At 40.9% G+C, this 26192-nt stretch overlaps 5 protein-coding genes across 9 annotated transcripts; 4 read left to right on the top strand and 1 right to left on the bottom strand.

Moving 5' to 3' along the window:
• Positions 1–2426: 2426 nt before the first annotated feature.
• LOC134633796 (L-seryl-tRNA(Sec) kinase) lies at positions 2427–5594 on the top strand. Of its 2 annotated transcripts, none has more exons than XM_063482854.1 (6): positions 2427–2737; positions 3434–3635; positions 3756–3957; positions 4063–4138; positions 4915–5008; positions 5105–5594. In XM_063482854.1, exons 1-6 carry the CDS (start codon positions 2519–2521, stop codon positions 5317–5319), a joined length of 1008 nt encoding a protein of 335 aa, XP_063338924.1. In that variant the 5' UTR covers positions 2427–2518; the 3' UTR covers positions 5320–5594. The 2 variants fall into 2 exon arrangements, with proteins under 2 accessions (XP_063338924.1, XP_063338923.1); XM_063482853.1 differs by having other exon boundaries at positions 3434–3671.
• Positions 5595–5709: 115 nt separating this feature from the next.
• acadsb (acyl-CoA dehydrogenase short/branched chain) lies at positions 5710–14875 on the top strand. Of its 2 annotated transcripts, XM_063482849.1 has the most exons (12): positions 5710–6117; positions 9823–9923; positions 10252–10417; positions 10506–10606; positions 10706–10912; positions 11783–11953; positions 12256–12381; positions 12468–12560; positions 12639–12728; positions 12831–12968; positions 13263–13362; positions 13885–14874. In XM_063482849.1, exons 2-12 carry the CDS (start codon positions 9891–9893, stop codon positions 13959–13961), a joined length of 1302 nt encoding a protein of 433 aa, XP_063338919.1. In that variant the 5' UTR covers positions 5710–6117; positions 9823–9890; the 3' UTR covers positions 13962–14874. The 2 variants fall into 2 exon arrangements, with proteins under 2 accessions (XP_063338919.1, XP_063338920.1); XM_063482850.1 differs by lacking the exon at positions 5710–6117 and having other exon boundaries at positions 9896–9997; positions 13885–14875.
• LOC134633794 (zinc finger protein Pegasus-like) lies at positions 6116–9239 on the bottom strand. Of its 2 annotated transcripts, none has more exons than XM_063482852.1 (4): positions 9218–9239; positions 8777–8933; positions 8497–8685; positions 6116–8320 (listed from the first exon to the last, which is right to left on the bottom strand). In XM_063482852.1, exons 2-4 carry the CDS (start codon positions 8922–8924, stop codon positions 7392–7394), a joined length of 1266 nt encoding a protein of 421 aa, XP_063338922.1. In that variant the 5' UTR covers positions 8925–8933; positions 9218–9239; the 3' UTR covers positions 6116–7391. The 2 variants fall into 2 exon arrangements, with proteins under 2 accessions (XP_063338922.1, XP_063338921.1); XM_063482851.1 differs by lacking the exon at positions 9218–9239 and adding an exon at positions 9065–9206.
• A 1745-nt stretch (positions 14876–16620) lies between the features above and the next one.
• Positions 16621–18156, top strand: hmx3b (H6 family homeobox 3b). The gene is made up of 2 exons (XM_063481963.1): positions 16621–17195; positions 17476–18156. The coding sequence occupies exons 1-2, from the start codon at positions 16916–16918 to the stop codon at positions 18066–18068; spliced, it is 873 nt and encodes a 290-aa protein (XP_063338033.1). The 5' UTR covers positions 16621–16915; the 3' UTR covers positions 18069–18156.
• A 1692-nt stretch (positions 18157–19848) lies between these two features.
• Positions 19849–25368, top strand: bub3 (BUB3 mitotic checkpoint protein). Of its 2 annotated transcripts, XM_063481961.1 has the most exons (8): positions 19849–19992; positions 22054–22248; positions 22340–22409; positions 22512–22663; positions 23179–23337; positions 23452–23629; positions 23872–24088; positions 24983–25368. In XM_063481961.1, exons 2-8 carry the CDS (start codon positions 22054–22056, stop codon positions 24990–24992), a joined length of 981 nt encoding a protein of 326 aa, XP_063338031.1. In that variant the 5' UTR covers positions 19849–19992; the 3' UTR covers positions 24993–25368. The 2 variants fall into 2 exon arrangements, with proteins under 2 accessions (XP_063338031.1, XP_063338032.1); XM_063481962.1 differs by lacking the exon at positions 24983–25368 and having other exon boundaries at positions 23872–24092.
• Positions 25369–26192: the final 824 nt, after the last annotated feature.

Genomic DNA, 26192 nt, shown 5'->3' with positions numbered 1-26192 from the left:
GTCATTAAAACCATTTGCGATTTGTTTTATGTCACTAGTCGTTGTATTTTGTATTTGAAAGTTATTTGGATATTCCAATCCTTTAGTTCCTTCATTTACAATATTATTTAGTACTGTCCAACACGCCCTTACACGTCGTTTACAACAGTCTTTTTTTTTTTTTTTAAATTCTTTTGGAATAACCTTTTAAAATATTATGGGGGAGAGACATAGGAGAGGTGGAGAGTAAACCTAACCTGGGTGTCTGTTGTCTTGTGTAGTCTGGGAGATGATTGAATGTTGGGGTGGGTACAGTTTCCTCTGCGGTGGGGTGGGGTGGGCTTCCCCGGGTCCTGTGGGGCTTGGCGGTGCTGCTACCGTAGGCCCCGGTCTGGATGGGCCTGGGCTCCCTTGCCTTGGTGGGTACCAGAGGACGGGGGTGCCTACTGGGGTCAGCGGGGGAGCTGGCCCTAGGGAGGGGCATCTTGCCCCTCCCTTCTTTTCCTCCCCATCCCCGGCTGCCTCCCTCTTCCCGCTCCACCACACCCACCCACACAGGTAGGGCCTTGGGGTGCGGGTGTGTCACCAGGGTGCAGGGGAGGCATTCCCCCCCCCTCTGTCCCCTTCTGGCCACCTGTGCCTCAATTTTATTCCACAACTTAGACATCCACATTCCTCACACTCTCATAACACACACATATACATAGGGCCTTTAGGGTGACCACGTTAACGGCGTCCAGTGGACGGTCTGTGTATTCAACCTTACCTCTGGCACCGGTGCCCACCTCTCAATTTTAAATCCATGTAGACATTGAGGGTTCTCGAAAGGGGCCGTGCTAACACCTGCTGCTCTCTGGCAGCAGCACCATGCCCTCCCTTGTTTTAAATGCACTTTAGAACAACACGCAGCAACACTACACATGAGCGGGAGGAGGGAGGTATGGGGTCTTCACACACCCCCGTTCTCTACTAGCCATCGGGGCAGGGGGCTGGGAGGAGGTGTTGGCTGTCCGATGGGCCTCCCTGCTGCCGCGGAGCCTGGGGCGGTCTGCTTGCCTCCACCACGGGGGAAAGGGTCACATCTCTTGGGTCTGGGTGCCGTTTCCCCCTCTGGGGGTGAGGGTACCTGGACCCGGGGTATAGAGTATGTTTGGGGAGTGTGATTGTGTGTACATGTCCATGTATGTCTATTACTAAGTTGGGTGAGTGCTGAGTGTTTGTATATGTGTGCATGAGGGTGGGAATGCATGTTTGTGTCTGTGTGTGCCTGTTTGTCTGTGTCTATATGTCAGGTCGGGTCTTAGACTCCACCTCTCTGGGAACACCCAGGCCCTCCAAAGTGTGGAGGCCTATCTCCCCTCACCACACTCCCTGCCAGTGACTGATGCCCTCAGGGGTTGGTGCATTGGTGGTTCTTGGTGTCCGGGGCTGGGCGCTCAGGTATGCACCAGCTCACTCCCGGTGGCTACTTGGCGGGGCCTGGTGCCTGTCGCTCGGTCAGGCCTCTTCCGGGGCAAAGGGGACCCCCCGGGCCTCTGGCCTCGGGGTCTGCGGCTCGGTTCACTCTGGCACAGCTGGCTGCCGGCAGAGCCGGCGGGCACGCCAGTGCAGCCCCCTCTGGCTTCTGCTCCATGGCTACTGGGTGACCCCTCGTCTGGGGATCTCCTCAGCCCTTCCCAGGAGGGTGGCACGGATGCCCCTCCGGTGGTCCACCTTGGGCTCTCGCACTCTGGGGCCTCTGGATGTCTGGAGCCTGGATCTCCTCCATGCCTGCTTCATGCCCTGGGGGACGGGGCTATGGCCCCCCACACCCTCTAGCAGACCGTTACATGGAGAAACCTTTTGTATACAAGCGCGCTGATCCACACAGGTGTGCACACGGATGTTCACTGTTCGTAGACATAAACTACACCTTCCTTAGCTGCTACTTCAAAGCACATTGTGCGCTGTCTGCCCTGTGTGCTGCACAACAACATTCAATATTTAGTATTTACTGCTGTTCACACTTAGCTAGATTAACGGGATGGTGTTGTGTTTAGTATGTTGCTTCGTTTTTTTTTTTGCTTGTTTTCTCTTCTTTTTCTCTCAACAGGTGATCCAGGAGATTTTTTTTTCTTTTTCTCTTTGTCTTTGTAAGTGCCCTTTCTCACTGTCCCTTTTCCCTTCTGTTTTTCTTTTCCTTCCTCTCTTTCCTATCCCCCAGTCATGTCTGTCCCAACTGTAACAACTGAAAATAAAATAAATAATAACAACAAAGGTTGATCAAATGGACCAATACGGCAATGCCATGATGATCCATTTGGCAAAATAAATCCATTTGGTATTCTTGTTGGTCTTCAGACAACAATTCTGACGGCTAAAGAACCAAATGGGACAGACAAAAAAAAATAAATAAAATATTATGTGCTTTTATTTTGAAGGACGTCGGTAGGAAATGACATGCGGAAGAATATGCGGAAGTTAATATCCAACATGGCTGCAAACAGAGTACAAATGTAAGTAGTAGAAGCTGGGTTGTGAAACTGCTCTCTCGTAGCCCATGGCAACAGAGGAGACCGTGAGTGTCAGCAGGGCTTCGGCCTGTCTGTGTGTCCTCTGCGGGCTACCCGCTGCTGGGAAGTCCACCCTGGCCCGCCGGATTCTCAGTACCGCCACACAGCACGGATGGAGAGCCACTGTGGTGCCATACGATGACCTGATCCCAGAGCAAGCTTTTCGGACCAAAGTGGTCGAGGATGGTGTTAACCTGCAAGAAATGGTAAGGACATGATTCAAATGTAATGTGAACCAACCATCCTGCGTAATATTAGCTATAGTAGGGCATTATGACTGTAAGAGAACGCAATCAAAATAGTACAGCTTTACATTAAATAACAAATAGTTTGGTGCTAATTAATAGAAAATGTAAAGAAATAAAAGGTTTAGCTCTTTGACAGCACTAAGTTAGGTCAATTTACCCATCCATGTAAGTACATTTCATGTGTTCAGTGCTTGAAGATTAGAGGTTAGATTTGTTTTGGTTTTTTTGGCTAACTCAGGTAATTCTCACTACACTTTTCCATCCAATGTTTTACCCTTTCCCAGTTTAGGAAAGAGTAAAACATTGACATAGATAAAACATCAGATAGTTTAGGCCATGGTAAATTTTAGCACTTGCATCATAGGATATTTGAGGATAAGTATTTTGTCCAAGGACACTTCATCATATAGAATCCAGGAGCTGGGGATTGACCCAACATTAGTAAGCAACCTGCTGTAAGTCTTGAGCCAACCTAAACAACAAGCTTCTTGATTTCCCTGTAATGTTACCTTCTGCTGCACGATATGTGACTGTATTAAATATTCAAAGTACTTTTATTCTGCAGCACATTGTTTTTTAAATCCATATTGTCTCCATACATCATAAGTAGCTTGAGTATGTCCTACTAATTTTAGAACTGATTCTCCTCTCTAGCACACTGAATGGAAGTCACACAGACAAGCAGTGTTGTACTGTATTGAGCAGTTCTTGCAGAAGTCAGAAATACTGCCAGAGGCACCGAGCAGCTCTGGGATCAGCGTTGCTGCCTGGGAACAGTGCACTCAAGCTCTGATGGGGCCTAAAGGTCTGAAGCCACCTCTCGTCTTTCTGCTGGATGACAACTTCTACTATCCAAGTATGAGATATGAAGTTTGTCAGCTTGCAAGGAAGTGTAAGACCCCTCTTATCAACTGAATATGCCACTTAACGCTATGTGGCTCTTCAAATATTGGGTTAACGTCTTCTGATGTTGCAGATTCGCTGGGTTTCTGCCAGGTCTACCTACAGTGTGATTTAGAATCATGCGTCAGCAGAAACCAGAGCAGATCTCAGCCAGTTCCCACTGAGGTGATACTGGAGATGGTGAAGCGGTTGGAGTCTCCGAATCCTCAGAAGAACTCATGGGAGATTAACAGCATTACACTTAACAGCACAGGAACTGTGTCCAAATCTGACATGTAAGGCAGCAGAAAGAGCAGTCATAAAGATTAATTACCAAAGTCAATTCATAAGTCAGGCTTTAATTTGTTGCCTCTGTGTTCTCCTATGTGGCTTATCCTCAGCCAGAGGGTGATGGAGTTGATCTCCTCTGCACTAAATAACCCACTAAGCCTGGGAGAAGACAACAAAGAACAAAAGGTGCGTCACTGTAGAGTAAACTTGAGACAAATGCTAGTGATGTAGCTACAGAAGCAGATCATTTTTATCATTTCTAAAGGTTTAACATATGAAATAACGCATAGTCAAGAGTCCTCAAATCAACAGTACCTAATCAGAGGGGGCCAACCTCAAGCATGACCCCCCTTTAAAACAGCCCTCAGACCCTAAGGAGTGAGACTGTTTATAAGTGGGTTGTCAGTTGAGTAAAATAGATTTTTGTCTATCTCAGTGGTAAAGAAAGTGACCCAGAGCCTCTTCCATGCAACTCTTAAAGTTTTAACGGTCAGCTATATTGGAACATCATTACACCAAGCTACTGTTAAGGGGATGGATGAGGGATGGGAAAGGAGACAGAGAAGGGAAAAAAACGAAGGGGAGGGGTTAAGATATAACGATTATTACATCATCAACAACATGCAATAATAATAACAATGATTCATTATTAACACATACTGTTTAAAAAAAATACTCACTTATGATCATAAACAACATTACAGCAGGTAGTCTTGTCTTGATACTACAGTAGTAATAACAGGTCCCTTAATACTACATATTATAAGTGGAAAATTAGAAATATATTAAAAGGACAGTTTTGCACTGAGATAAGAATGCATCATCAGTAGTGGAAATACAAGAAGCCAGAGAAATGCCATCATGCATAACTGAATTCTTTTTATCTATGTTGCTGTTTTCATATATACATAGGTATTGGCTTAAGACATACACCTGCACATATATCATCATCTATTTTGCAGGATGCTGATCGTCTGAAATGTGCCAATAGTGTTGTCCACCAGGCTGACCAGGCCTGTCGACACCTCATCTCTGAAGCTATGAAGACTGCCAGAGGTCAGCCTTGGAAAATATTTATTATTTCAAGTTTAACAGAGCATGCTGCCACTTGAAGCCTAGCTAAATGATCAACTCGTCTTTCCCTAATTTTAGAGAACAAAGTACCTCCTGAACGCATGAGGTCTTTGGCTGCTCAGCTGAGTGAATCCAAAGCAACGTTTCTTCATAACCTGCGGAAACATTTCCTCCATGAAGTGCCATTTATCCAAGAAGAGGAAATCAACGTAGAGCATGCAGCGAAGAGAGCAGCTGAAATTTTTAATGATGACTTGAAAGAAATCTTGTCTAGAATCATGAATGACAAATAAGCTTGACTGAATAGCCAATGTACTGTATTTTATTAAATGTAATAATTAAAAATGCTTTTTTTAAAATTATTTTTCTGCTACTAAGTGAAACACTTGTAAATGGTTGTAATTTAATAACTTGGTTATTACAACTGTGAATGAAATGTTTATTTTTAAAAATAAATTCTCCTCAACTGATTTCAGACGTCTATGTGACTTCTCTCCTGATATGGTACAATGTGGTAATTTAGAGTATCATTATTATCTCACTGACATTTTCTGCCCATACTAACATTATCATGTACAAACAAGTTAATGTGTCCAAGATTTGCACAAAATGAAAAGCCACTAACATTAGTTCACATTACATGTAACATAATGAGGGTTATATGGGATCTAAGGAGCTTGGAAAGAAAAGCATCTGGACTTCTTTAAGTTTCTTGAAGATGTTTCACCTCTCATCCTAGAAGCTTCTTCAGTTCTAGGGTCAAACTGTAAAGAGTCCCAGATTTAATCCCTGTGGGAGTGTCCCTCCAAGAGGGACAATGGACCCCCTATTGATCCTCTACCTAATCACATGAGCTAAGATGTGAAAATGGGTCACAATCAGCCATGGTTTCGGGTGAGCTCATTGTGAAACCTAGCCCCACCCTATCATGTGATTTCCTGAGGTCAGATGGCCCAGGATGTGAATGGGCGTTACGGCGTCTGGGAAGGTATCTCAAAACTGGATTATAGTTGGCGGACAGCTGGTGTCGTAAACCATCCCTGGTTATATGGGATCTTTAATATGGCTCAGCATTGGCTAATATACAGACAGTAAGTGGCTACAATTAATTTTAAAGTTGTATGTACACAAAGTTACTTGAGACAGTATATAAATATTAATTTTTAAAAAGGGATGTAACACAACTGTAAAAACAAAAAAAAACTACTAATTGTAGTTTCTGAGGTTAGATATAAATAAATATTAGAACTACAACTTCCACTGAGGAATGTGTCTGGCTAATTTAACCATGATTGAGACTTTGGTGTATAATTATTAGGCATACAAGCAATTTACAAACGGTGGTGAGAATGGCACTTCGATGGCTCCGCTGTGAATACAAAGCTGGTTGAGCTTAAAATGTTTGGTGCTTAATACTGTTTTGGTGTTGTATTTAAAAAAAAGGAAAAAAAAGCCCCACACCCAACAGCCACAACATTAAAACCACCCTCACAATATTGAATTGGGCCCCACCTTCCTGCTGGAAAACAGAGATCTAAGCATTCATGGTTTGGACACAGCACCTTTGGGATGTTGGCAGCAGGGTGATGCACTGTGGGGCTTGTTCTGGGTGTGCTAGTGTGTGCCACGTGAGTGCCACACATTGTGCCACACGCAAAATCTTCCCATCTGAACACTGGCAAATGAACTGGTACTTGTATAGCTGCAAGACTTCATTCACCCAATCACACATACACATTCACACGGCACTTTGTAACATTCTCACATACACTCCAATTATACTTTGGGGGTAATTTGAGGGTTCAGTAGCTTACCCAAGGATACTTTGGGGATCAACCAACCAACCTTCCAGTTAGTAGACGGGCCACAGAAGCCCATTTCATTGCACTGTAACGGATAATCACTGTTATTCATTTTGCCTGTCAGTGGTTTCAATGTTCTGGCTGATCAGTGTATATAGCTGCCTTTATAAATGTGATTTACTCAACAGGCTGAATGAAATCCTAATGACTCACTCCATAGCGATGAAACACTGCAAATCCCAGTCTAATGCCAAACCCAATAAGTTGCATGAGCAAAGGAGTACAGATATCACAAGGCGTTAACTAACTCTCACAACAAACTATGATGTGTTGTAAAGTGTCATTTGTGGTTTTGTACGTTCACAACTAATACGAGAAGCCCAAAGTTGGGATCAAGGTAGAAAAGCAGTAAGGCAAGAGTATAGTGCAGATGTAGAAGTGTAAAGTAAAAAAAAGAAAACAACTTAAAACATGAAATGTAAAACAGTCTCACTATGTTCAGTTGCTAAATATAACCAATATAACAAAAACAAGGGCTCCATATAAGTCTGTGCTGCCAGGAATCAGTTTTTATGTTGGCCACGGGCAAAATGGCAGGCAAAATCGTATTTGTCTGCGCATTTATGCCCACAGCTGTTGCACTGGAATGGATGTTCATAGCCATGGCAGCCCATGTGAATAGTGTAGAGGATATTGTCAGAAAAGTGAATATCACAATGTTGGCATTTATACATGACCTGCTGGTCCGGTATAGTCAGGCCAGGGGCGGGTGTGCCCGACTGGCTGTTGCTAACACACGCAGTCAGAGCGTTCATGTTGTTCTCAAAGCCAAGGCTCAGAGCAGGACTACAGTTCTCATGGCGTGAGGTGGGAGATTCTTTTTTAAGTGATGATATCTGCAATCCATTTGAGCATATTGCAACCTGTTCACTGGAGACATTATGTATTAGGATGGGCTTCTCATCTTTTAGTGACTCCCTGTCTGGGGACACGGGAGTCTGAGACTCAGGGTGGAGCTCAGCCAACTGACCGGCTAGTGTAGACACCTGGTCGAGTGGGTTTTTAAAAGTCAAACCATTAGCACTCCTGTTGCGACTTTCCTTCTCATCCACCCTGGGAGCGTTCTTATACTCGCTGCTGTTTAAATGGTGGATTTTGTGAGACAAGTCAGTCAGAAAATCCGATTTTGGCATCACCACGGAGGGCGGGTTGAGATTGATGAGGAGGCGCCGTCCAAACCCCAGCGAGGCCGTCCTCTTCTGCAAAGCACTCAGCATTCTCTTGTTGGAGAAAGGAGAGCGTGCCACCCTGGTGGGCAAAAGCTTGTGGCGGCGGCGCCGATGGTGCGACAGGTTGCTGCGGTCACTGCATCGGAAGGCGCAGAGGTCACACTTGTAGGGCTTCTCTCCTGTGTGTGAGCGCATGTGGGCTTCCAAGTGACGCTCGTACGCAGATGCAAATGGGCACAGCTGGCAGCGGTGAGGCTTTTCTCCTGGGCAAGGAAATAACTGCAGTTATAACTCTGATATTAACCAGCATATTTTACTGTGATGGTGTGCACAGAGGTAAAGAAGTGTCTATTACACAAGGTTTAGACAAGGTGAAGCTTTTCAGTATTTCATTTTATCAGCTGTATATCGGGGATATTTACATGGTGGGAACTCTGACCTGTGTGGATGCGGATATGCTCTATTAAGCGAGCCATGCCCTTGTTTGCATAGCTGCAGTAGCTGCATTTATACTTTCCATCGCAGGTCCTCTCCAGGCCATCCATCTGCACATCTGACCCATCCTCCACAGACAGTCTCACCTCCACAGACGGGGGGTCCAGACCATTTTGCTCACACCTTGGGGCAACTACAAACAAACACAGCATGACTTCAACATATGATTTTGCTTAGTAAACACGTAAATCACTTGTTTGTATATTAGTGTGCTTCCTTCTCACCGGCTTGAAACGACTCCGCTGTCTCTTTTTCACCACACACGGAGCCTGAAATCATGTTGACATGCTGGGTTTGCTGGGTCAGGTATTCTTGAAATTCTTTTACAAAATCCACGGGCTCGGTCTTTATCTCCTCCATGTTCCTTCTCATGTGCTGAGCCTGAAGAAAAAGATTAAAAGGTGATGGCGATGTACTACAAGTCTGCTTTGGTATTCTGACAGCAGCTAACCTACTGCTGCTAGCGTTCTTAATGACTAGCCTACTGCTTATAGCAGCAGCACTAACATTACCTAGATTTAAGCTCTTGTATTTTAAATTTTAACACCCAAATTAAGCACAATCGTTAGTGTGGTCCATATTTTGCCGTAACAACTCTAACAAACGGTTTTTCTTCGAGCTAACAGGAGAGTTTAATGGGACAGTTTATCATCTCATGCTGTTACCTGGCGAACATGCGATCGCTTCCGTTTTTTCTGATATGTTAGCAGCCACCCAAACGCAACTGTTGCCTTCTCTATTATCGGAAAAATATAACCTATGTTTATTTTCGTATGGGGCTGTCGTTCTCTTTCGCCCTCTCTCTCTCTATCTATAATATATAACTGGTTGTCATTAATATATATTAATATATATATTTATATATTTATTATATTTTTTATATGTATAAATCTGACTATGCGTGAACCACACGGATCAGAATAAACACACAGAGATCTGAATACGCGCACATGGGTTTCAGTACGCACAAACAGATGGAAACACAGGCTCATTCTCACAAGTCTACAACAATGGCCCTATATTTTTGCACATGACACACATATGACACTGGCATAAGTTTGTCTCTTTCGTTTGATTTCTTAATTTAATAAGTACATACAAAAAGTTAAAAATTCACAACAGTAACAGGACAGACAGTGAAGCACTTGCCATTTATGTTTTTTTCTCCACTCCTGCTCATAAAGATAATCCCACAAGGACATGTTAATGATTAATGTATTGCCGTTATAGTCTCCTACATAGTGTAACTTGTTGTGTCTGACTCTTACAGGAGGCCACTGAAGGCAGCAATGAGCCCTCTGGTGGACGTACGCTGCTAAACATTTCATAACAAACATCATGGCTGCCCCGTTGGTCAGGATTTTCTCAAAGGTTATACAGAATATTTAGGTCATTATTATTTGCATTTGAAGAGTTTCTGCGCTCATTTGAATATCTTTTCTACGGTATAACCCTTTTTTATCATTGAATTTTGTAACCTGTCTGGCTCTTGCCTATGTGACGTTTTTAGCTAACTGATGCTAATATTTGCTAAAGCTCAAAACTAAGTAGTTTCATCCCAAAATAGTTTCAACACTCAATCCTCAAACAGTGGTCAACCGTGCCCGACATTACTGCGTAATGCTCAGTCACACTGTGTGTTCATTACTAATTATTTACTAAGCGATGTTACATATTTCTACTGCTGTTTGTTTTTCAGTCTTTCAAACAACTCTCTCGTCCATGGGGGGCATGCCAGGTAGGGTGGAGGAGCACTTCTTCCAGATCTGCCCCAGATGTGGCTTCACACCAGCCCGCCGAGGTGGTCTCCTCCTTCCCTCCACTTCAGACATACACAGAGGAGGAAGGCATGATGAGGGAAGCAGGTAAGCAGGACCTCTTGTTTCATGTTGTAGTGAACAGCTGGAGCTAGGATTTCTTAAAATGCTAAATATCTGCATTGCTGTTTGACAGTGAAAAAATATGCACAGGAGCGCATCGCCCCACTTGTGTCAAAAATGGATGAGAATTCGCAGATGGATAAGGAAGTGATCAAATCCCTCTTTGAACAAGGTGTACGTAACTAATTTAATCGTGAATTAACGTAAATGTCATTAAAAATACGCCAGTGTCAGTTTTTTTCCCCCTTCTAGTGACTCATTTGATTTTTGCAGCTCATGGGCATTGAGATCGACCCCGAATATGGCGGGACTGGCTCCTCGTTTTTCTCCTCTATTCTGGTCATCGAGGAGCTGGCGAAGGTGGATCCCTCTGTGGCTGTACTGTGTGACATCCAGAACACTCTGATCAACACGCTGTTTGTCAAACTCGGTACCCCAGCTCAGAAAGAGAAGTACCTCAATCGACTGTCAACGGACATGGTAAGCAGCTTGATAATCTGGAAGAAATAAAACAGTGTACATCAATTCAACGTTAATGTTGTCAAGTGCAACTGATTAATGTTTTCTGATCATGCTTTCAATTCTGTTTAGTTTTATTTATTTATTTATTTAGTGCTCACAGCAGCAGTTGAGTCAAAGCAATAGTTAACTAATGGCTGTCCAGCCATCGGAGGATGGGTACACTGTGATTATAAAGGAGTGGACATGGTCAGCAACAAGACTGTTTAATTGAAGTGTTTAAATGATGCTTAGTTGCTACTAAGGGGTCTAAAGGGTAATACGAAAATATCTCAGGCAATGATTTTACATTTTAATATTGCCCAGTTTATGTGAGCCCTTATAAATTGTGGTCTCAGTTTTCTGTTCTTAGTTTATACAAGAGAAACCTGGTGTGGTCTTCTGCTGCTCCAGCTCATCTGCTTCAAGAGCACTGAAAGATGCCCTTCTCCAGAACTTGGTCATAACCAATAGTTATTTGATTCATTGCCTTTCTATCATGAAATAAGCATGGCCTTCACTGAATAAGACACCTTTGATATGCATTAATGTGTCCCTTTACTGTAATGAATTCTGGCTTTTGAGCTTGTGCACTGTTAATAAGTTGAATGGTCTTTCTCCTCATTAGTCTAAAGATTTGCTATTTGTGATTCCAAAAATTCTTTGTTTTATCATTCATCATGTGATTTGTTTTCTTTGTACTGGTTTACTCTGCTGTTAAGTAAAAGAGATTTATTTACATATATACATATATATGTCGTTCTTTTTTGGAAACCGTATGTGCAAATTTCTCTATATTTGTTCCTTGTTTATTTGTATTTTATATTAGTACTTTTGTATTATTTGTCCCAGATTGGAAGCTTCTGTCTCTCTGAAGCAGAGTCGGGAAGCGATGCTTTTGCTCTGAAGACGCGTGCTGAAAAGCACAAGGACTATTATGTAATCAATGGATCCAAGATGTGGATCAGTAATGCAGAGCATGCTGGTGTTTTCCTGGTAATGGCCAATGTGGATCCCTCTGCTGTGAGTAACTGCTGATGTTTCTATTCTCAGAGTGTGCAGTATTTCTTTTTGAGCCTAGATTTTTAAGGCCCCTCTCAACAGTCGCTTCTGAGCTTATAATCTAATAACAATATATTGATTGCTTTTATTTTTTTTATCTTGGAAACTACCAAGACGTGCTGGATTTTTTTTTAACAAATTCATTAAACAAAAACATCAAGTAAAACTATACTTTATAATACCCACCCTCTATAGGTTGTATTGATGCTTTATGGTGATTAAATTAACAGAAAGGTAAATATAAAGTCACCTTTGTTTGGCAGGGATACAGAGGCATCACCTGCTTCATCGTGGACCGGGACACCGAGGGGCTAGAAATCGGCAAGAAGGAGAACAAGCTTGGACTGCGGGCCTCCTCCACCTGCTCGCTCAACTTTGACAATATCAAGGTGCAACCATACATCGTGTACGTTACCAGAGAAATGCCTGGCAAGTGCGTTAGATAGATTTTTTTAAACTCTGCTCTCTGTTCTAGGTGCCAGAGAAGAACATTTTAGGAGAGGTCGGTCATGGCTATAAGTATGCCATCGGGATGTTGAACGAGGGTAGGATTGGAATAGCAGCACAGGTAAACTAAAACACAAAATCTGCTCTGTTAAAATGTCAAATTCAGCAGGGCGGTGCTCTAACTCTGTGTGTGTTTCAGATGCTTGGACTGGCACAGGGTTGCTTTGATCACACTGTTCCTTACACCCGACAGAGGGTGCAGTTTGGAAAACGTATCTTTGACTTCCAGGTCACGATCCATATTTGGACTCTGATTTTTTACAACACCTTGTGGTGATAAGGCTTGGTTCAATAAATTCTGATGCTGCTTTTGGTGCTTCTTATATTCTAGGGGATGCAGCACCAAATTGCCCATGTAGCAACACAGATTGAAGCTGCTCGGCTGTTGACGTACAACGCTGCTCGTCTGAGAGAAGCCGGAAGAACTTTCATTAAAGAGGCCTGCATGGCTAAATACTTCAGCGCAGAGGTGAGCATCCTGTTTTGGTGATAGTACACTGTAGGACAGAACAAGGATATTTTTGGACCTGTTTAGGTATGTTGTCATGAAGTTATTTGTGTCATGATTTCATACAACCAATGGTAGAAGAAGTAAAAGTTGTTGCTGAGACTCTCCTGAAGCCATGGCAGTTTTTAGGTTCTGTTACATCCTATAATTTCTGTGATATCTCTGCTGCCGTCTCAGCTAGTAATTATTTTTACAAGTTCAACTCAAAAAGTCTTTTTATTTTCTCTGTCTCTTTATATAATTTACTTTCTTCAGGTTGCCACCCTTACCACATCAAAGTGCATCGAGTGGATGGGAGGAGTAGGCTTCACTAAAGACTACCCTATTGAAAAATACTACAGAGACTGTAAAATTGGTGAGCCTAACTCGACAAATGTGCTTGGACTCTGGACCACTCTGCAAATATTGGCTTGTGTTTGTATGCTGTTAGTGAGATTGCTTCTTAAATAAGGTGTACTTAGTGTGACTGTGGCTGGAGTCCTACTGTGAAAAGAACGAAACTTGTGAGTGCTACAGTAGGGTCAGGTGTAGATGTTCGTGATTGGACCAGAGTGGGGCGGAGAGAGAAGGCCCGATAGCAGTGGCTGTAATCGGACTCTGCTGGAATTCCCCAGTCTGACCCCTCAGAGTGCCATTATACCAGCACACAGCCAAGGAAGCTGCCATTTCAAAATGTTACTTTTCCTTTCATCACTGCCACTTTGGCTGCTGAGCTCTCCGGCTGGAGCACCGACAGACCTAGCTGCACGCTAAGCCCCCTTGTCTCCTGCTAGTGAAAGCGGCGGATTCATGTAGTGTGCAGAGCAGTTTGACAAAACGGACTTTGTTGTGTATGGCAGGAATCTGTGCTAATGCTTTGTTTTCTCTCTTTGTGCAGGTACCATTTATGAGGGCACGACAAATATCCAGCTGTCCACTATGGCCAAGTTCATTGATAAGGAGTACAATGTTTGAAACTCTATGAGCAAAGCCTAAACGATTGTACTCTGCGATGTTGCACTCCGCATTTTCCCCCCCCAGTGATTATAATGGGATTGATCCAGACCATGTTACTATAGATTAGTTCTCATTTAGCAGCTCATAGTTACTGATGTTTTGGTTACATTTCTTCAGGTTTAGAGATAAAGCTGCTCTGGTTTAATGATGTTTATTTTCCTTTTTGTATTCAGTGAGCTTTCCATCGGTTCAAATACAACGAGTAACAAACTGTATATCATTTTAAGACCTTTACAACCTTCATCCCACATTTCTTCTAGGATTATTATTAATGTAACAGTAACATAAATGATCCACACATTTGCAATGTGGGAGTTAGTTGTTGAAAGCTGATGATTAGGATTATGTTTTGGTGCCTTCGGAAGATTTGCGATTACTGAGATCAGTGATGTAAAGGTGTGTGTTCTCTCTGTACAGCAAGTGATTCTACATCCTTTTAGGAAATCATCTGTAAAGAATGATCTGTCAGTACTATTAAATGTGAAGTATGCTGTAGTGCAATGTACCGTTGTTTGTATTTGCTGAGGAGTCCAGGTTAATACCAAGTTCTCTCACTAGATGGCAGCATTTTCCCGAGTGACAGCCGCTCACAGAAGGGGCAGTCAATTATCATGTCTTTTAACAGCTTGTCACCTCTAATGATATTTTATATCAATTTAATTATGCCGGTGCTTCAGATGAAAAGAGCTCGCCTTGCATAATTGACTCATTGATAATTTTGTGGGTGTGACTGATTAAATTTGCACAGGCTACATGTGCTGTGCAAAATAAGGTCTATTGTTTAAACAGCTTTTAAACTTTTAGCCAAGACTTCTTACAAATAATTATGTGGTGCTATTTTTTATTACTGTTAAATAAGTGGAGAGGGAAAAATTAAAACAGACATGGATACTATTTGATGATTTTTATTAGTCACACCGTTTCCTGGCTGTAATACAGAAACTTAATGTTTTTGTAGCAGATAATTTTATATTAAGATTTGCTTTTGCTTCTTACTTCATGTATTTGTATAATACATTTGAAGAGTGAAAGGGACTGAAATGTCTTTGCCCTCATAAAAAATTTAGGATTATGTGTGTGTTTCTAAACGATCAGTATAATTCTTGACACCACCACTGTATCTGTAACAAAAGCTTTGAATTTAAAGATGAATTGAGTGTTATTTACTGCTGGGGCTTTGCTGATAGAAGTTAGACTCAAACGTGCTAGGCTGCAGTGTAATTGCATACAAACACCTGTTCTTTAAACCTAAATTTCTCTTAGAATAATGTTTAAGTAAAAGATTTTTTTTTTAATCACATAAAAATAGAACAGAAAATCAAGCCTGTATTTGCATCACTGATTGAGTGTACTTTGTTTGCCCCTCTGATCCACTCTGACTCGTGGCCCCTCCCCCCTCTCTTTAATGAACATAATCTGATGAAAACACAGCTATTTGCTTTTCACTTTGCTTCGGCAAAATGCTGCTCAGCTAGCCTCTTTCTCCGCCCCCATCTTTAACACAGCTATGAGACCTCTAATTATGCAAGGATTCAAGTAGCTTTTCACAAAACACAGTGTTGTCCTCTAGAGCTCGAGAGCGCTCCACGAGCTAAAAGGACAGGCTGCATATTTGCAGGTTGAGCAAATTCAATTTGTTTGATTAGTTCTCTGCATTTGCTTCAACTTTGGTTTAAATGGTGCATCTTAAATGTTTTTTAGTGTCTCATTTTTTCTTTGAGTATGCCTATACCAAATACACAGACACGCAAAATGTTGATATCTCTTCCACTTTTGGAGATATATGCCCTTAGTCTAAATAGAGATCAGAAAAGCAGTGTGCTTATAAATTCATTTTCTTTCCTGGTCTTTCTTTCGTTCATCATACGCACAAATAAAATATGACCGAACAGCTCTTATTCATGTCTCTTCGGGTACACAATTGAAATTTGCTTAATTCAAGTACTAGCACTGTTGTGTGTGTGACAGAAACAGGCCTATTGTCATCCTCGCGCATTAGATCACCTGCTGCCCCTGTGGGTTTGTCTGCTTTGGTACTAAGCTGATGTGAAAAGACTTTATCACGATGGTTAAGCATTCAATTTGATGTCTGCCTGTAGCGCTTCCTGGCTAATAAAATTACACCGAAGTCAATGCGCTCCGGTGCAGGTGAAATGGACAGCTTTCCTGCCTAACACACGCGCGTCAGGACGCAACAGAAGAGTGGCACGCCGAAATCGTGCGTCATAGTGTTCAACGTCTGCGTTTAATGACAAAAATCATTAAATTACTAAATACTGAACAATTTTCTGAATCTTTTTGTGCGCTAAGAATAATACTTCGCCGTTTTGTTATTGTATGTCGTAGCTTACATTCGTGCGTAAAACCTATGCGTAATTTGTTTAATAAGGCTAAGTTGCTTGATTTCGCTGGACCATTTAATCAATGGACCATTTATTCAATTTACTGACAGGTAATTGTGGCTCGCGCACGCCCCTCATAACCCTGATACATTTTCCTCTTTTATCTAATTGGTTGATAAGTGGGTGCGTACTGCTGAGCCCGAAGCCAAAACTCTCGCGCGGCCTTTTTCTTTGGAGTCCATTCTTGTCAGACCCCCACGCGGTTTCATCTCAAATCCCATTTGCTATTGTACCTGTCCAATAGCAGCGACCGAGCACGCTTTAACTCGGATGGCATTTTTATTTTATCACTACCATCCGGAGCAAGTCTGACGCAGTGATCTCTGCGCTCTCACGCTGATCATTCTCGTGGGGGGGGAAGCTGGGCGCACTTTACGCGACTTTCTGAGTTTTCCCTCCCATCTTATGCGAACTATTTTAGCTCGGACTTTAACGCCAGAGAATCCTTTAGATCTGTTTAATATCTTTTTTCAGCTTTTGATGGTGATCCCTGTCGGACAGTAAACGGTGATGGCAGACTCTGATACTCAAGAGGCTAACCAACCTGCAAAAGACTCGCCGTTCTCCATAAAGAACCTGCTGAATATTGAAGACAAACCCACGAAGCCAAAAAGCATCCTCGGCTCGCACAAGGGGGTTTTGGAAGGCAGTTTCTTTTCTCGGCTCGGTGATTTGTCTGTTCCTCGATTTGAGCTGCCAGCACAGAGAATTGGAATATCCGCGCAATATCTGGAAAGAGCATCTACCTGGTGGTACCCCTACACGCTTGGAGCACATTTTAGGACTGGAGGTAAATTATTGTCTTGCTTTAGACGAGGGACTCATAGTGTTTTAATATTAATTCACGTTCTTCTATCAGGAAAAGCTGTGGTGTATTTAACATCGTGAATGGATACGTAAATCGTAATAAAATCTTTTAAATAATTAAAACTAAATTCAACTTAATGTATCCCAACAATAAACCTATTACATAAAGGGGAAAAAATAGAATGCAGGTAGGATAGCTTTCACGGCAGAATTTTATGTCGTTGAAGAGTAGGTTTTAACAAAATAAAATATTTTTTCTCCAGGGTCTGAGAAGGTCAGCTTAAGAGAAGCATCACAGGCACCGGACAGGCGCTCTCCGGATCTCCAGAAAAGTGATCAAGATACCAAAGATGAAAGCGCCGACGACGACATCGCCCTGGATGAAAGTGACTCGGAGGAGCCAAAGAAAGAAACAGACCAGGAGGACGACTGGAGGAGAAAAAACGACGAGCTGGACTCCGAGAAGAAGCCCTGTCGGAAGAAGAAGACGCGCACCGTGTTTTCCAGAAGTCAGGTCTTTCAGCTGGAGTCCACTTTCGACATTAAGCGCTACCTGAGCAGCTCAGAGAGGGCAGGCCTAGCCGCGTCCCTGCACTTAACCGAGACGCAGGTGAAAATCTGGTTCCAGAACCGGAGGAATAAGTGGAAAAGGCAGCTGGCCGCCGAGCTGGAGGCGGCCAACCTGAGCCATGCGGCGGCACAGAGGATTGTGCGGGTTCCCATACTCTACCACGAGAATGGAGCCCCAGAAACGAGCGGGGGCCCTGCTACAAACTCACCGGGCGGCCAGGCACTCCTGGCTTTCCCCCACCACATGTACTATTCTCACCCAGTCCCACTGCTGAGACCCGTTTAACATTTGTGTCATAAAGCATTGTACATATGTTTTTAAATGAGAGTGATTAACTGGAAAAAAAATTGTTTTGTATATTTTGTAGATTGAACGGACACAGTTATTATTATTATTATTATTATTATTATTATTATTATTATTATTATTATTATTATTATTATTATATGTAATCATGCTTTCTTCTACTAAAGTGTCCTTGAGCAAGACAGGGTCCCTTTTACAGCTCCCACGCGTGTGGGGAACAAAAGTAATGGATTTTCTGGTTATTTTCTTTTTCTTTTTAATTATTATGAACGATTTCGAAATGGGTGCATATATTTGAACGTATTCAGTTGAACAGGGTTGGCTGTCTATATGTAATTTACAGAGATTTGTGTCAGTGTTTGAATGTGGAATTAAATATTTTAATATTTTTCAATATTGTGCAATACTGTTGGCTTTAAATTAGGCTGCCAGCCTTTGTCTCCCATAGGCCTATAGCTCACTTTGTAATAGTCAGGACAATCATGTCATTCTTAAAAGACCCCCCACCCCCACCCCACCCCACCACCAAAAAAACAACTGCAGATGATACAGGCATTTGTCTTTTTGACGCAGTGGTTGGCGTAATTTTAAAGCCATGAAAAAGCCAAAAAAGCCTCTGTTTTTTGTGTATGGTTTTCTTCTGATGTTGTTATTGAAATTCTGTATATTATATGGTCTCGCACTCAGTAAAAATTAATTCAAGCAAGAAATGTTTCCTTTTATATAGCCTTGGTGTGTGCAACACGAATGTTTATTCAAGTCATGTCGTTTCTTGGTTTCAAACATTTGTGAGGGGTCTGTTCTTAAGGGTTCTTAAGTTTGTTCTAATGCTGATTTCGAGCCTATCGAAAATAAAACACGGATCAGCATTAGAGTGGCAACAATATTTATACCGATCACTTAGAAAATAAACAACTGCCTTCTAAATTACAGGAACGTTGGATGAACCAAATGTTGGGTTTCTGTGAAGCATTAAGGCCTCAACGTCTGCTCTTTTAAATCTCATCATCTTATATAATTTTTGCTTTATATAATTAAGAAAAAGTATTGCGGAAAACATGTCCTATAATTAGAAGAAAAAAACTGTCACATATCCACACAAATTAGAATGTACTAGCCTAAATTACAAAATGAATCTGAAAGATTGAGAGCCGGCCTTCTTAATTTTTCATAAATTCATCACGTTACTATATGCTTTATCTTATTATTCTTTTTTATTATTTTCCTTATTGAATAGCGCTTGAGAGCAGCTTAAACTAAAATATACCATTACATGTGCCTCAATATGGTTGATTTATGGTGGTTAATTTATGTGGTAAATTCCTCGTCAAACTTCAAAAACCAAAACCAAAAAGCCAAAAACAAAACAATGGACAACAAAAAATGCGCATTGTGCAGGTGCCTGTTTCAAAATGTGCTCACTTTTTTCTCAGCTTTTCTGCTACCTGTTTATTTAACATATGAGCTTTACAACTTCATGATTTTAGAGTAAAACCACAGATAAATGCTTGCATAGATAGATAGATAGATAGATAGATAGATAGATAGATAGATAGATAGATAGATAGATAGGTATCAGGCCTATTCATCTTAGAAAGTAGGCTCTAGGAAGAAATACGGCGTAAGACAGAAAAGGGACCCATGTCACGTGTTCTGTATTGAGACAACGGAAATAACCATAGAAGTCAGCTCAGCCAATGAAATCGCAGGCGCGAACTTGAACATTTCTTTCAACCAATCAGCGCCTTGTGGACCATCGGTAGCGAGCTAGCCTCACGCAGCCACATTGTGTTCTCGTATATTCAATATATATTTTTATATTTTATAGTTAACTAAAAGGTATAATAATCGCTCTTGACAAATAAACCAACTGGTCACGTCCGAACGACATCTGACTGAAGCGGTAAGTGAAGTGAAACTACTAACATTTGTGCTCGTTGCTTTTACCCTTTCGAGCTAGCATTAGCTAACACCAGTGGCAAGAGTAGTAGTGGGCTTGGTGTAATTCCTGGATTTAACTGAACAATTACTCCAGTCAGTGTGGAACAAAAAGTAATGCGGTTATAAAGCCACAAGTAACGCAGTTATTCAACTGACAGAAAGGCATACAAACATGTATTTCAGTTTATATGGTTGCTAGCTACTATTTGGGGCGGGTATTCTTTCGGTGGACTGCATTAAAAACAAGCAACAAAGCCTTTAATCTACTGCTGGTAGGGCTGTGGTTGCGACCAGGGAATTTATGTAGCTTTCTAATGTGTATGAAATTGCATGTTTGGTTTTCACTGAAGCCACTAATAACTAAACTAAAGTAATAATAACCCTTTATAAGGGAGTCATTGAAAGACGTGGAAATTCAAAATTTCAAATCTGAAGTGTCATTGGAGCACGTTGTAGGACGTTATTCAACAATTTTCAGTTTTATGTTGCAAATCACGATCAGTATAGTGGCTCCTTCCTATCTTAGGTAAACATGTTTCCAGAAAGTGTGTATATAAAATAAAGTACTGGAAAAACTTAGAGATTTTAGGGAAACATTTTTATCTTAAATAATACTGGCATTTTTCACAACGATAACAGCAGTCCTGTTCAGTCACAGACCTTATGATACTTGGTGAAGCTTCTGTAAGGTGACATAATTTCCAATAAGACATTGTAACTAAATATTCATAATTTTCAGCAACACTTTAAGCTCTTTCGCTGCATGTGTATCCACCCGGATATAGGGTTTATTTTTGTGGCATGGTACTTAAAAAAAGTTTCAACTAGACAGTTGCAAAATAAAAGAGAGAACATAAATATCCAGCCAACTTTGAAAGCGAGCACTAACAGTGAAGCTTTAATCTAAAACAAAAAATGGTGATGCAGAAATTGTAAATGTATATACCACTTATTTTCTCTTACATGTAATTCAGTCAAAAATAAATAAATCACATATATTGAAATACTAAGTCAATTTTAGTTGTAACAAGACTCATGGTAAAAAATAAATGGATATATGCTTATAAAATGAACTAAATATAGCATCTGTGGTTCTATTTATAGCCTGAAAATATCAAGTAGAATACATTTGTTGCTGAATCACTTTATATTATTACACAAACTTGTGGCAAGATTCAATATACCACTGATATCTCCTGTCCTACATTTATAACAGTTTTTTATTTTGTTTGTTTTTCATAACACAAGTATGGCTTGCTAGATACATCAGTTGTGTGTCTAAAATGGACTTGACATCCCTTGTACCAGTTTCAGGTGAACAGGTCATATGATCAAATATGTTGCTACCGTTTTTATGCCACAGATGTCTCAAATTTCTAGAAATCCTAAACCAGCAACACCTATCTCAACTTCTATCACAACTATACAACTGGAACTATATCATGCATAGCTTTCCTCACCCTACCAGTGTTATTTTTAATTTTATGACGAATGGTATGGGAGTAGATAAGGGTCAAAATCACAATTTCCCAATTCGTGAAAGAATACTGAAGTGTAGGTCACTGCTCATTGGTCAGATGCAATAGTATCACTGTTTGACATATATGTATATATATACATACATACATATATACATAAAATCTGATCTTTGCTGACTCACTGGGAGGAATCCATGGCTCTGCAATCTCAATATGAAGCATTGGGGTGATAATTTTGGCTATTAAGTTACCAAATATAGCTCCTTGCCCAGTAAAGTGTTAAAAATTTCTGTACAGACATTTTTTTCCAAATGAATGAGGAAATGAATAAAATATGTGTTTTGACAGTGTCATAGATGTTCATAGTGGAGCAGTATTTAAAACTGTGCAGTTAGATTGAAATTAACAGCCCAGCTTATAATGTTTGACCTCTGTTGTGTCCTGTTGTGACTCCAGTCTGAATGTCAGTTAGGTTGCATTTAAACACCTTGGAGGGTTACTTACTATTAAAGTTTAAATCGCCTTCTCATTTTTCTCTGCTGCAGATGACAGGCTCAAACGAGTACAAGCTCAATCAGGGACCAGAGGATGGCATCTCTGCTGTCAAGTTCAGTCCCAGCACAGCCCAGTTTCTCCTGGTTTCCTCTTGGGACTGCACTGTCCGTCTCTATGACGTGGGAGGCAACACCATGCGAATGAAGTACCAGCACACGGCTCCAGTTCTGGATTGTGCATTTTATGTAGGTCACATATTTTGTGCTTAGGTTTCTTCTTGTTATGTTATAGCCTTGAAGTCTGGTGTGCTCAAATGATAAAACTTTTAACTTTCAGGATCCAACACATTCTTGGAGTGGAGGTTTAGATGCACAGTTAAAAATGCATGATTTGAACACAGACCAAGGTATGTTACTAATCTGGTAGGTGGATTAAAAACTTCCAGTAGTAAAACATATATGTTGGAATGCTTTCATCTATATTCTGCTGGTTTCTTCTCTTTAAACAGACACAATTGTTGGAACACATGATGCTGCCATTCGTTGTGTAGAGTACTGCCCAGAAGTTAATGTCATGGTAACAGGTAGCTGGGATAGATCAGTTCGACTGTGGGACCCACGAACGCCCTGCAACGCTGGCACCTTTACTCAGCCAGACAAGGTAAAGCAGTAGAGCCACCACTGAGCTTAACCATATTGTTTGTAAGATTGTTATATACATGTTTTCAGATCTAAATCACTAGAATTGCTATTATAGTTTAAAAAGAAAACATGACATTTTTGGAGATTCATGCTTTTTCAAAGCAACAAAGTATTTTGGATTCTCGGGAGGGCATTAAAGGTTCAGCAGTTGTTATTGAGAATGAGTTGACAAGACTGTTAATGAAAACAGGAACATTTTTTGATGGATTTTATTTACATTTTATTTTGGCTTTACTCCTAATACTGGTACACGGTGATGTAGCTATTAAGATATTTTCTAGAAAGCTCCCTACATTAGACATTGTAATTGTATTCATTTACTTTCCCATAATGGTTAACACAGAAAAAGATGTTAAGTTTAATATGTTTGCATGTGGTTAAGTAATGTTGTATGCATATGCATATACATTTCATATGATTTTTGGCACTGCTAGTGATGTCGCCATCTTGTCTCATAACTTGTCTTTGTCAAAGGTGTATACCCTCTCTGTGGCTGGAGATAGGCTGATTGTTGGCACAGCAGGACGACGAGTACTGGTGTGGGATTTGAGAAACATGGGATATGTGCAGCAAAGAAGAGAGTCCAGTCTGAAGTATCAGACGCGCTGCATTAGAGCCTTCCCCAACAAACAGGTAGACTTTATAAAATATAAAGACTGTGTTAAAACCTGGCTGATAATTTGTTCTTAATAGAACCTGATAATATAGAGTCAAATTTTAACCTCATATTTTCTGTCTTGGCTCCAGGGGTATGTCTTGAGTTCAATTGAGGGACGTGTAGCTGTGGAGTACCTGGACCCAAGCCAGGAAGTTCAGAAGAAGAAATACGCTTTCAAGTGCCACAGGCTGAAGGAAGAAGGAATCGAGCATGTTTATCCTGTCAATGCCATCTCATTTCACAGTGTTCATAACACCTTTGCCACAGGTAAGATTGGCTAGTTAGTACTTGACAAAAGCAGGTATTTGTTTCTTCTTAGATCTTTCTTAGCTTATATATGTATATACAAAAAGAGTCACAGTTACAGAAAATAAATCAGATTTTTCTCTGACCTTCACCTCTTAACTGCCAAGGTTGCATCCAGAACTCTTGTTAATATAGATCCATATCTCAGCAATAACAAGGCCTAAAACTTTTTGAGGTTGACCTTGAACCTCTCCTTTTACCAGGTGGCTCAGATGGCTTTGTGAACATCTGGGATCCATTCAACAAGAAGCGCTTGTGTCAGTTCCATCGGTATCCAACCAGTATTGCATCACTGGCCTTTAATAATGATGGCACCATGCTTGCAATCGCCGCCTCCTACATGTTTGAGAAAGGAGACATCAGCCATCCAGAGGATGCCATCTTTATCCGCCAGGTCACAGATGCTGAGACAAAGCCCAAGTGAGTCTTCCTCTTGTCTGCTGTGCAAAATACTGCTCAGAATGGCAGTTTCATACCTCTGAATCTCTGAGCAGTGCTGTTTACAATGTGCACGTCGAGCTGCAGCATATGCTGATCTTTATCTCTGTCCATCCACTTTTCAATATCCGAGAGTGAAAGATAGATGAGAACTTGAAGTCCTCCTTTCACTTTGTACATCTATGGCTGTTATAAATATACACCCAGTGACCAAATAAACATAAACCTTCTATATAGCATGAGGCAGTCCATTAAAGTGGGCCTGTTATAAATACTACCCCTGTTCTGTCAAAGTCAAAAGAATTGAGGTGTTCTTTTGACTTGTTTTTCAATCCAGACCTAAAGTATTTTAAAAGGAATTCTTAATATTTCCCTCTATATCTAATTTGAAATAAATCATAGATTTTATTAGAGTTCATTTTCAGCTTTATTTGAGTAAGCTGAATAGGTACTGGCAGGTAAACATCCATAATAGTCTATAAACATCACAACATACTTTTCAAATACCAGATTTGACCTGGCATTTTGAGGCTTATCTTTGTGGTGTATATCATAGCCATGACTATACTGGGACTCTGGCCAAAAATCCAAATCTCTTTAAGGTTATCTTTTCCTTCACCTCAGGATGCCTTAAATGTGCTTTTTTCATTGCAGCTTTTAGATGTAGAAATATTGATTGTAATCTCAATAAGCAGATGTTAAAAGTAATTTTAAAGTACCGACTTAATTTAAAGGCGAGTGGCTTTTGTCGAGAACTTCGAAACGAAGCAATGATACAAAACTGTAGTTACCAAATGGGATATGACTTGTCTCCATGTATCAATTCAGTGATTGCTCAAGTTAATTGAATCTCTTCTTGTGTTTTTTGGTTTACAGGTCAACCTAAGTGCACAGAGGAAGAGTTCCCTCTGCCTTTGAAGCCTTTATCACATTGGATTTATCTGCTGGCATCCAGTGTACCATTACTATATCGTTTCCTGTCATTTCTTTCCATTCCCAAACAGCATTTGTAATTTAAGTAACAGTTGTTACATTTTCTTCTCGTTTCTGGTCTGTGTTAAATATTTCATTCTTTTATGTATTTGTCTTGTTCTTTCTTGACTAAAATCATTTTTGTATATACTGTACCTTTTTGACTTTTCTTTCCCCTTGGTCATTTTGGTATTTTGACATTTTAACAAGGCACAGTTGCAGCTGTTCTTGGATCAGTCTTTCAGTGCTCACAGTTTCATACTTGGAATTTAATAAATGTTCAAATATGACCATCATGAAGTTCATTTATACTTTGTCACATGCTACCTGCATGAACAACAGCTGGAGAAATGCTAGGAATGTGTCAAGGCAATAAGGATTGTTCTCTTGATGATGTGTTGAGGGAAAGTGATGATCCACTCATCTTGCTGTGGGCTCCACTTGCCCCCAGACAGTGACCTCTGCTGATAGACATCAGAGGTCTTTGGCCTAAACAAGATCCAGGTTTATTACTGGGGAAAATTGGGAGAAAAAAACAACTACACTTGATGACCCAGCCTATTTAATCATCCTTTTTTTCATCATCTGTTTTTAAGTGTGTGTGTGTGTGTGTGTGTGTGTGTGTATACATCTCTCTCCCTCTCTCTCTCCCTCTCTGTCTCTCTCTCCAGATATAGATATATAGATATATCCCTTAGTAGTGGATTTATGGTAACTTCCAACCTGTAAACAATGAGCTAATTCTGCTGTTTTAGCAGATGACAGCAGTGATGTTTCAGAGGGCTAAAACTTTTTAAAAGTGTATTATTATCACTGAATTTATAGACTGTGCCAGTTGTTACACTGGTGACAGAATTAGATGCAACACAGGCTTTTGTAATGCAGTATTTGGTAATATACGACTGGCACAGAGCAGCTCTGGAAAAATATAAGCGATGTCTTTTTCCCGCAGATTTTCAATGGCATCTAATGCAGTTTCTGAAACCTTTCAGCCTAAGCATGAGAGAAGATATAGATGTCAGTTATTCTATTTAAGAGATCCTATTTTTTTCCAAATGGTTTTATCTGCTTCTGCAGTATCCTGGAAATGATTAGTCCACTTTGGTGAAATGAT

Source organism: Pelmatolapia mariae, linkage group LG8 (assembly GCF_036321145.2).
Source record: "Pelmatolapia mariae isolate MD_Pm_ZW linkage group LG8, Pm_UMD_F_2, whole genome shotgun sequence".
NCBI lineage: Eukaryota > Metazoa > Chordata > Actinopteri > Cichliformes > Cichlidae > Pelmatolapia > Pelmatolapia mariae.
This window is presented reverse-complemented; position numbering and strand designations above follow the sequence as displayed.

Coding starts and splice junctions, on each gene's coding strand:
- bub3 (XM_063481961.1), top strand. CDS start 22,054: ATGACAGGCTCAAACGAGTACAAGCTCAATCAGGGACCAGAGGATGGC. Junction 22,410..22,511: donor TGATTTGAACACAGACCAAG/GTATGTTACTAA, acceptor CTCTTTAAACAG/ACACAATTGTTGGAACACAT. Junction 22,664..23,178: donor CCTTTACTCAGCCAGACAAG/GTAAAGCAGTAG, acceptor TCTTTGTCAAAG/GTGTATACCCTCTCTGTGGC.
- hmx3b (XM_063481963.1), top strand. CDS start 16,916: ATGGCAGACTCTGATACTCAAGAGGCTAACCAACCTGCAAAAGACTCG. Junction 17,196..17,475: donor AGCACATTTTAGGACTGGAG/GTAAATTATTGT, acceptor TTTTTTCTCCAG/GGTCTGAGAAGGTCAGCTTA.
- LOC134633796 (XM_063482853.1), top strand. CDS start 2,519: ATGGCAACAGAGGAGACCGTGAGTGTCAGCAGGGCTTCGGCCTGTCTG. Junction 3,672..3,755: donor TTGTCAGCTTGCAAGGAAGT/GTAAGACCCCTC, acceptor CTGATGTTGCAG/ATTCGCTGGGTTTCTGCCAG. Junction 3,958..4,062: donor ACTGTGTCCAAATCTGACAT/GTAAGGCAGCAG, acceptor GCTTATCCTCAG/CCAGAGGGTGATGGAGTTGA.
- acadsb (XM_063482849.1), top strand. CDS start 9,891: ATGGCTGCCCCGTTGGTCAGGATTTTCTCAAAG. Junction 10,418..10,505: donor AGGCATGATGAGGGAAGCAG/GTAAGCAGGACC, acceptor GCTGTTTGACAG/TGAAAAAATATGCACAGGAG. Junction 11,954..12,255: donor CCAATGTGGATCCCTCTGCT/GTGAGTAACTGC, acceptor TTTGTTTGGCAG/GGATACAGAGGCATCACCTG.
- LOC134633794 (XM_063482852.1), bottom strand. CDS start 8,924: ATGAGAAGGAACATGGAGGAGATAAAGACCGAGCCCGTGGATTTTGTA. Junction 8,686..8,776: donor AGCGGAGTCGTTTCAAGCCG/GTGAGAAGGAAG, acceptor GTTTGTTTGTAG/TTGCCCCAAGGTGTGAGCAA. Junction 8,321..8,496: donor GCATATCCGCATCCACACAG/GTCAGAGTTCCC, acceptor TTCCTTGCCCAG/GAGAAAAGCCTCACCGCTGC.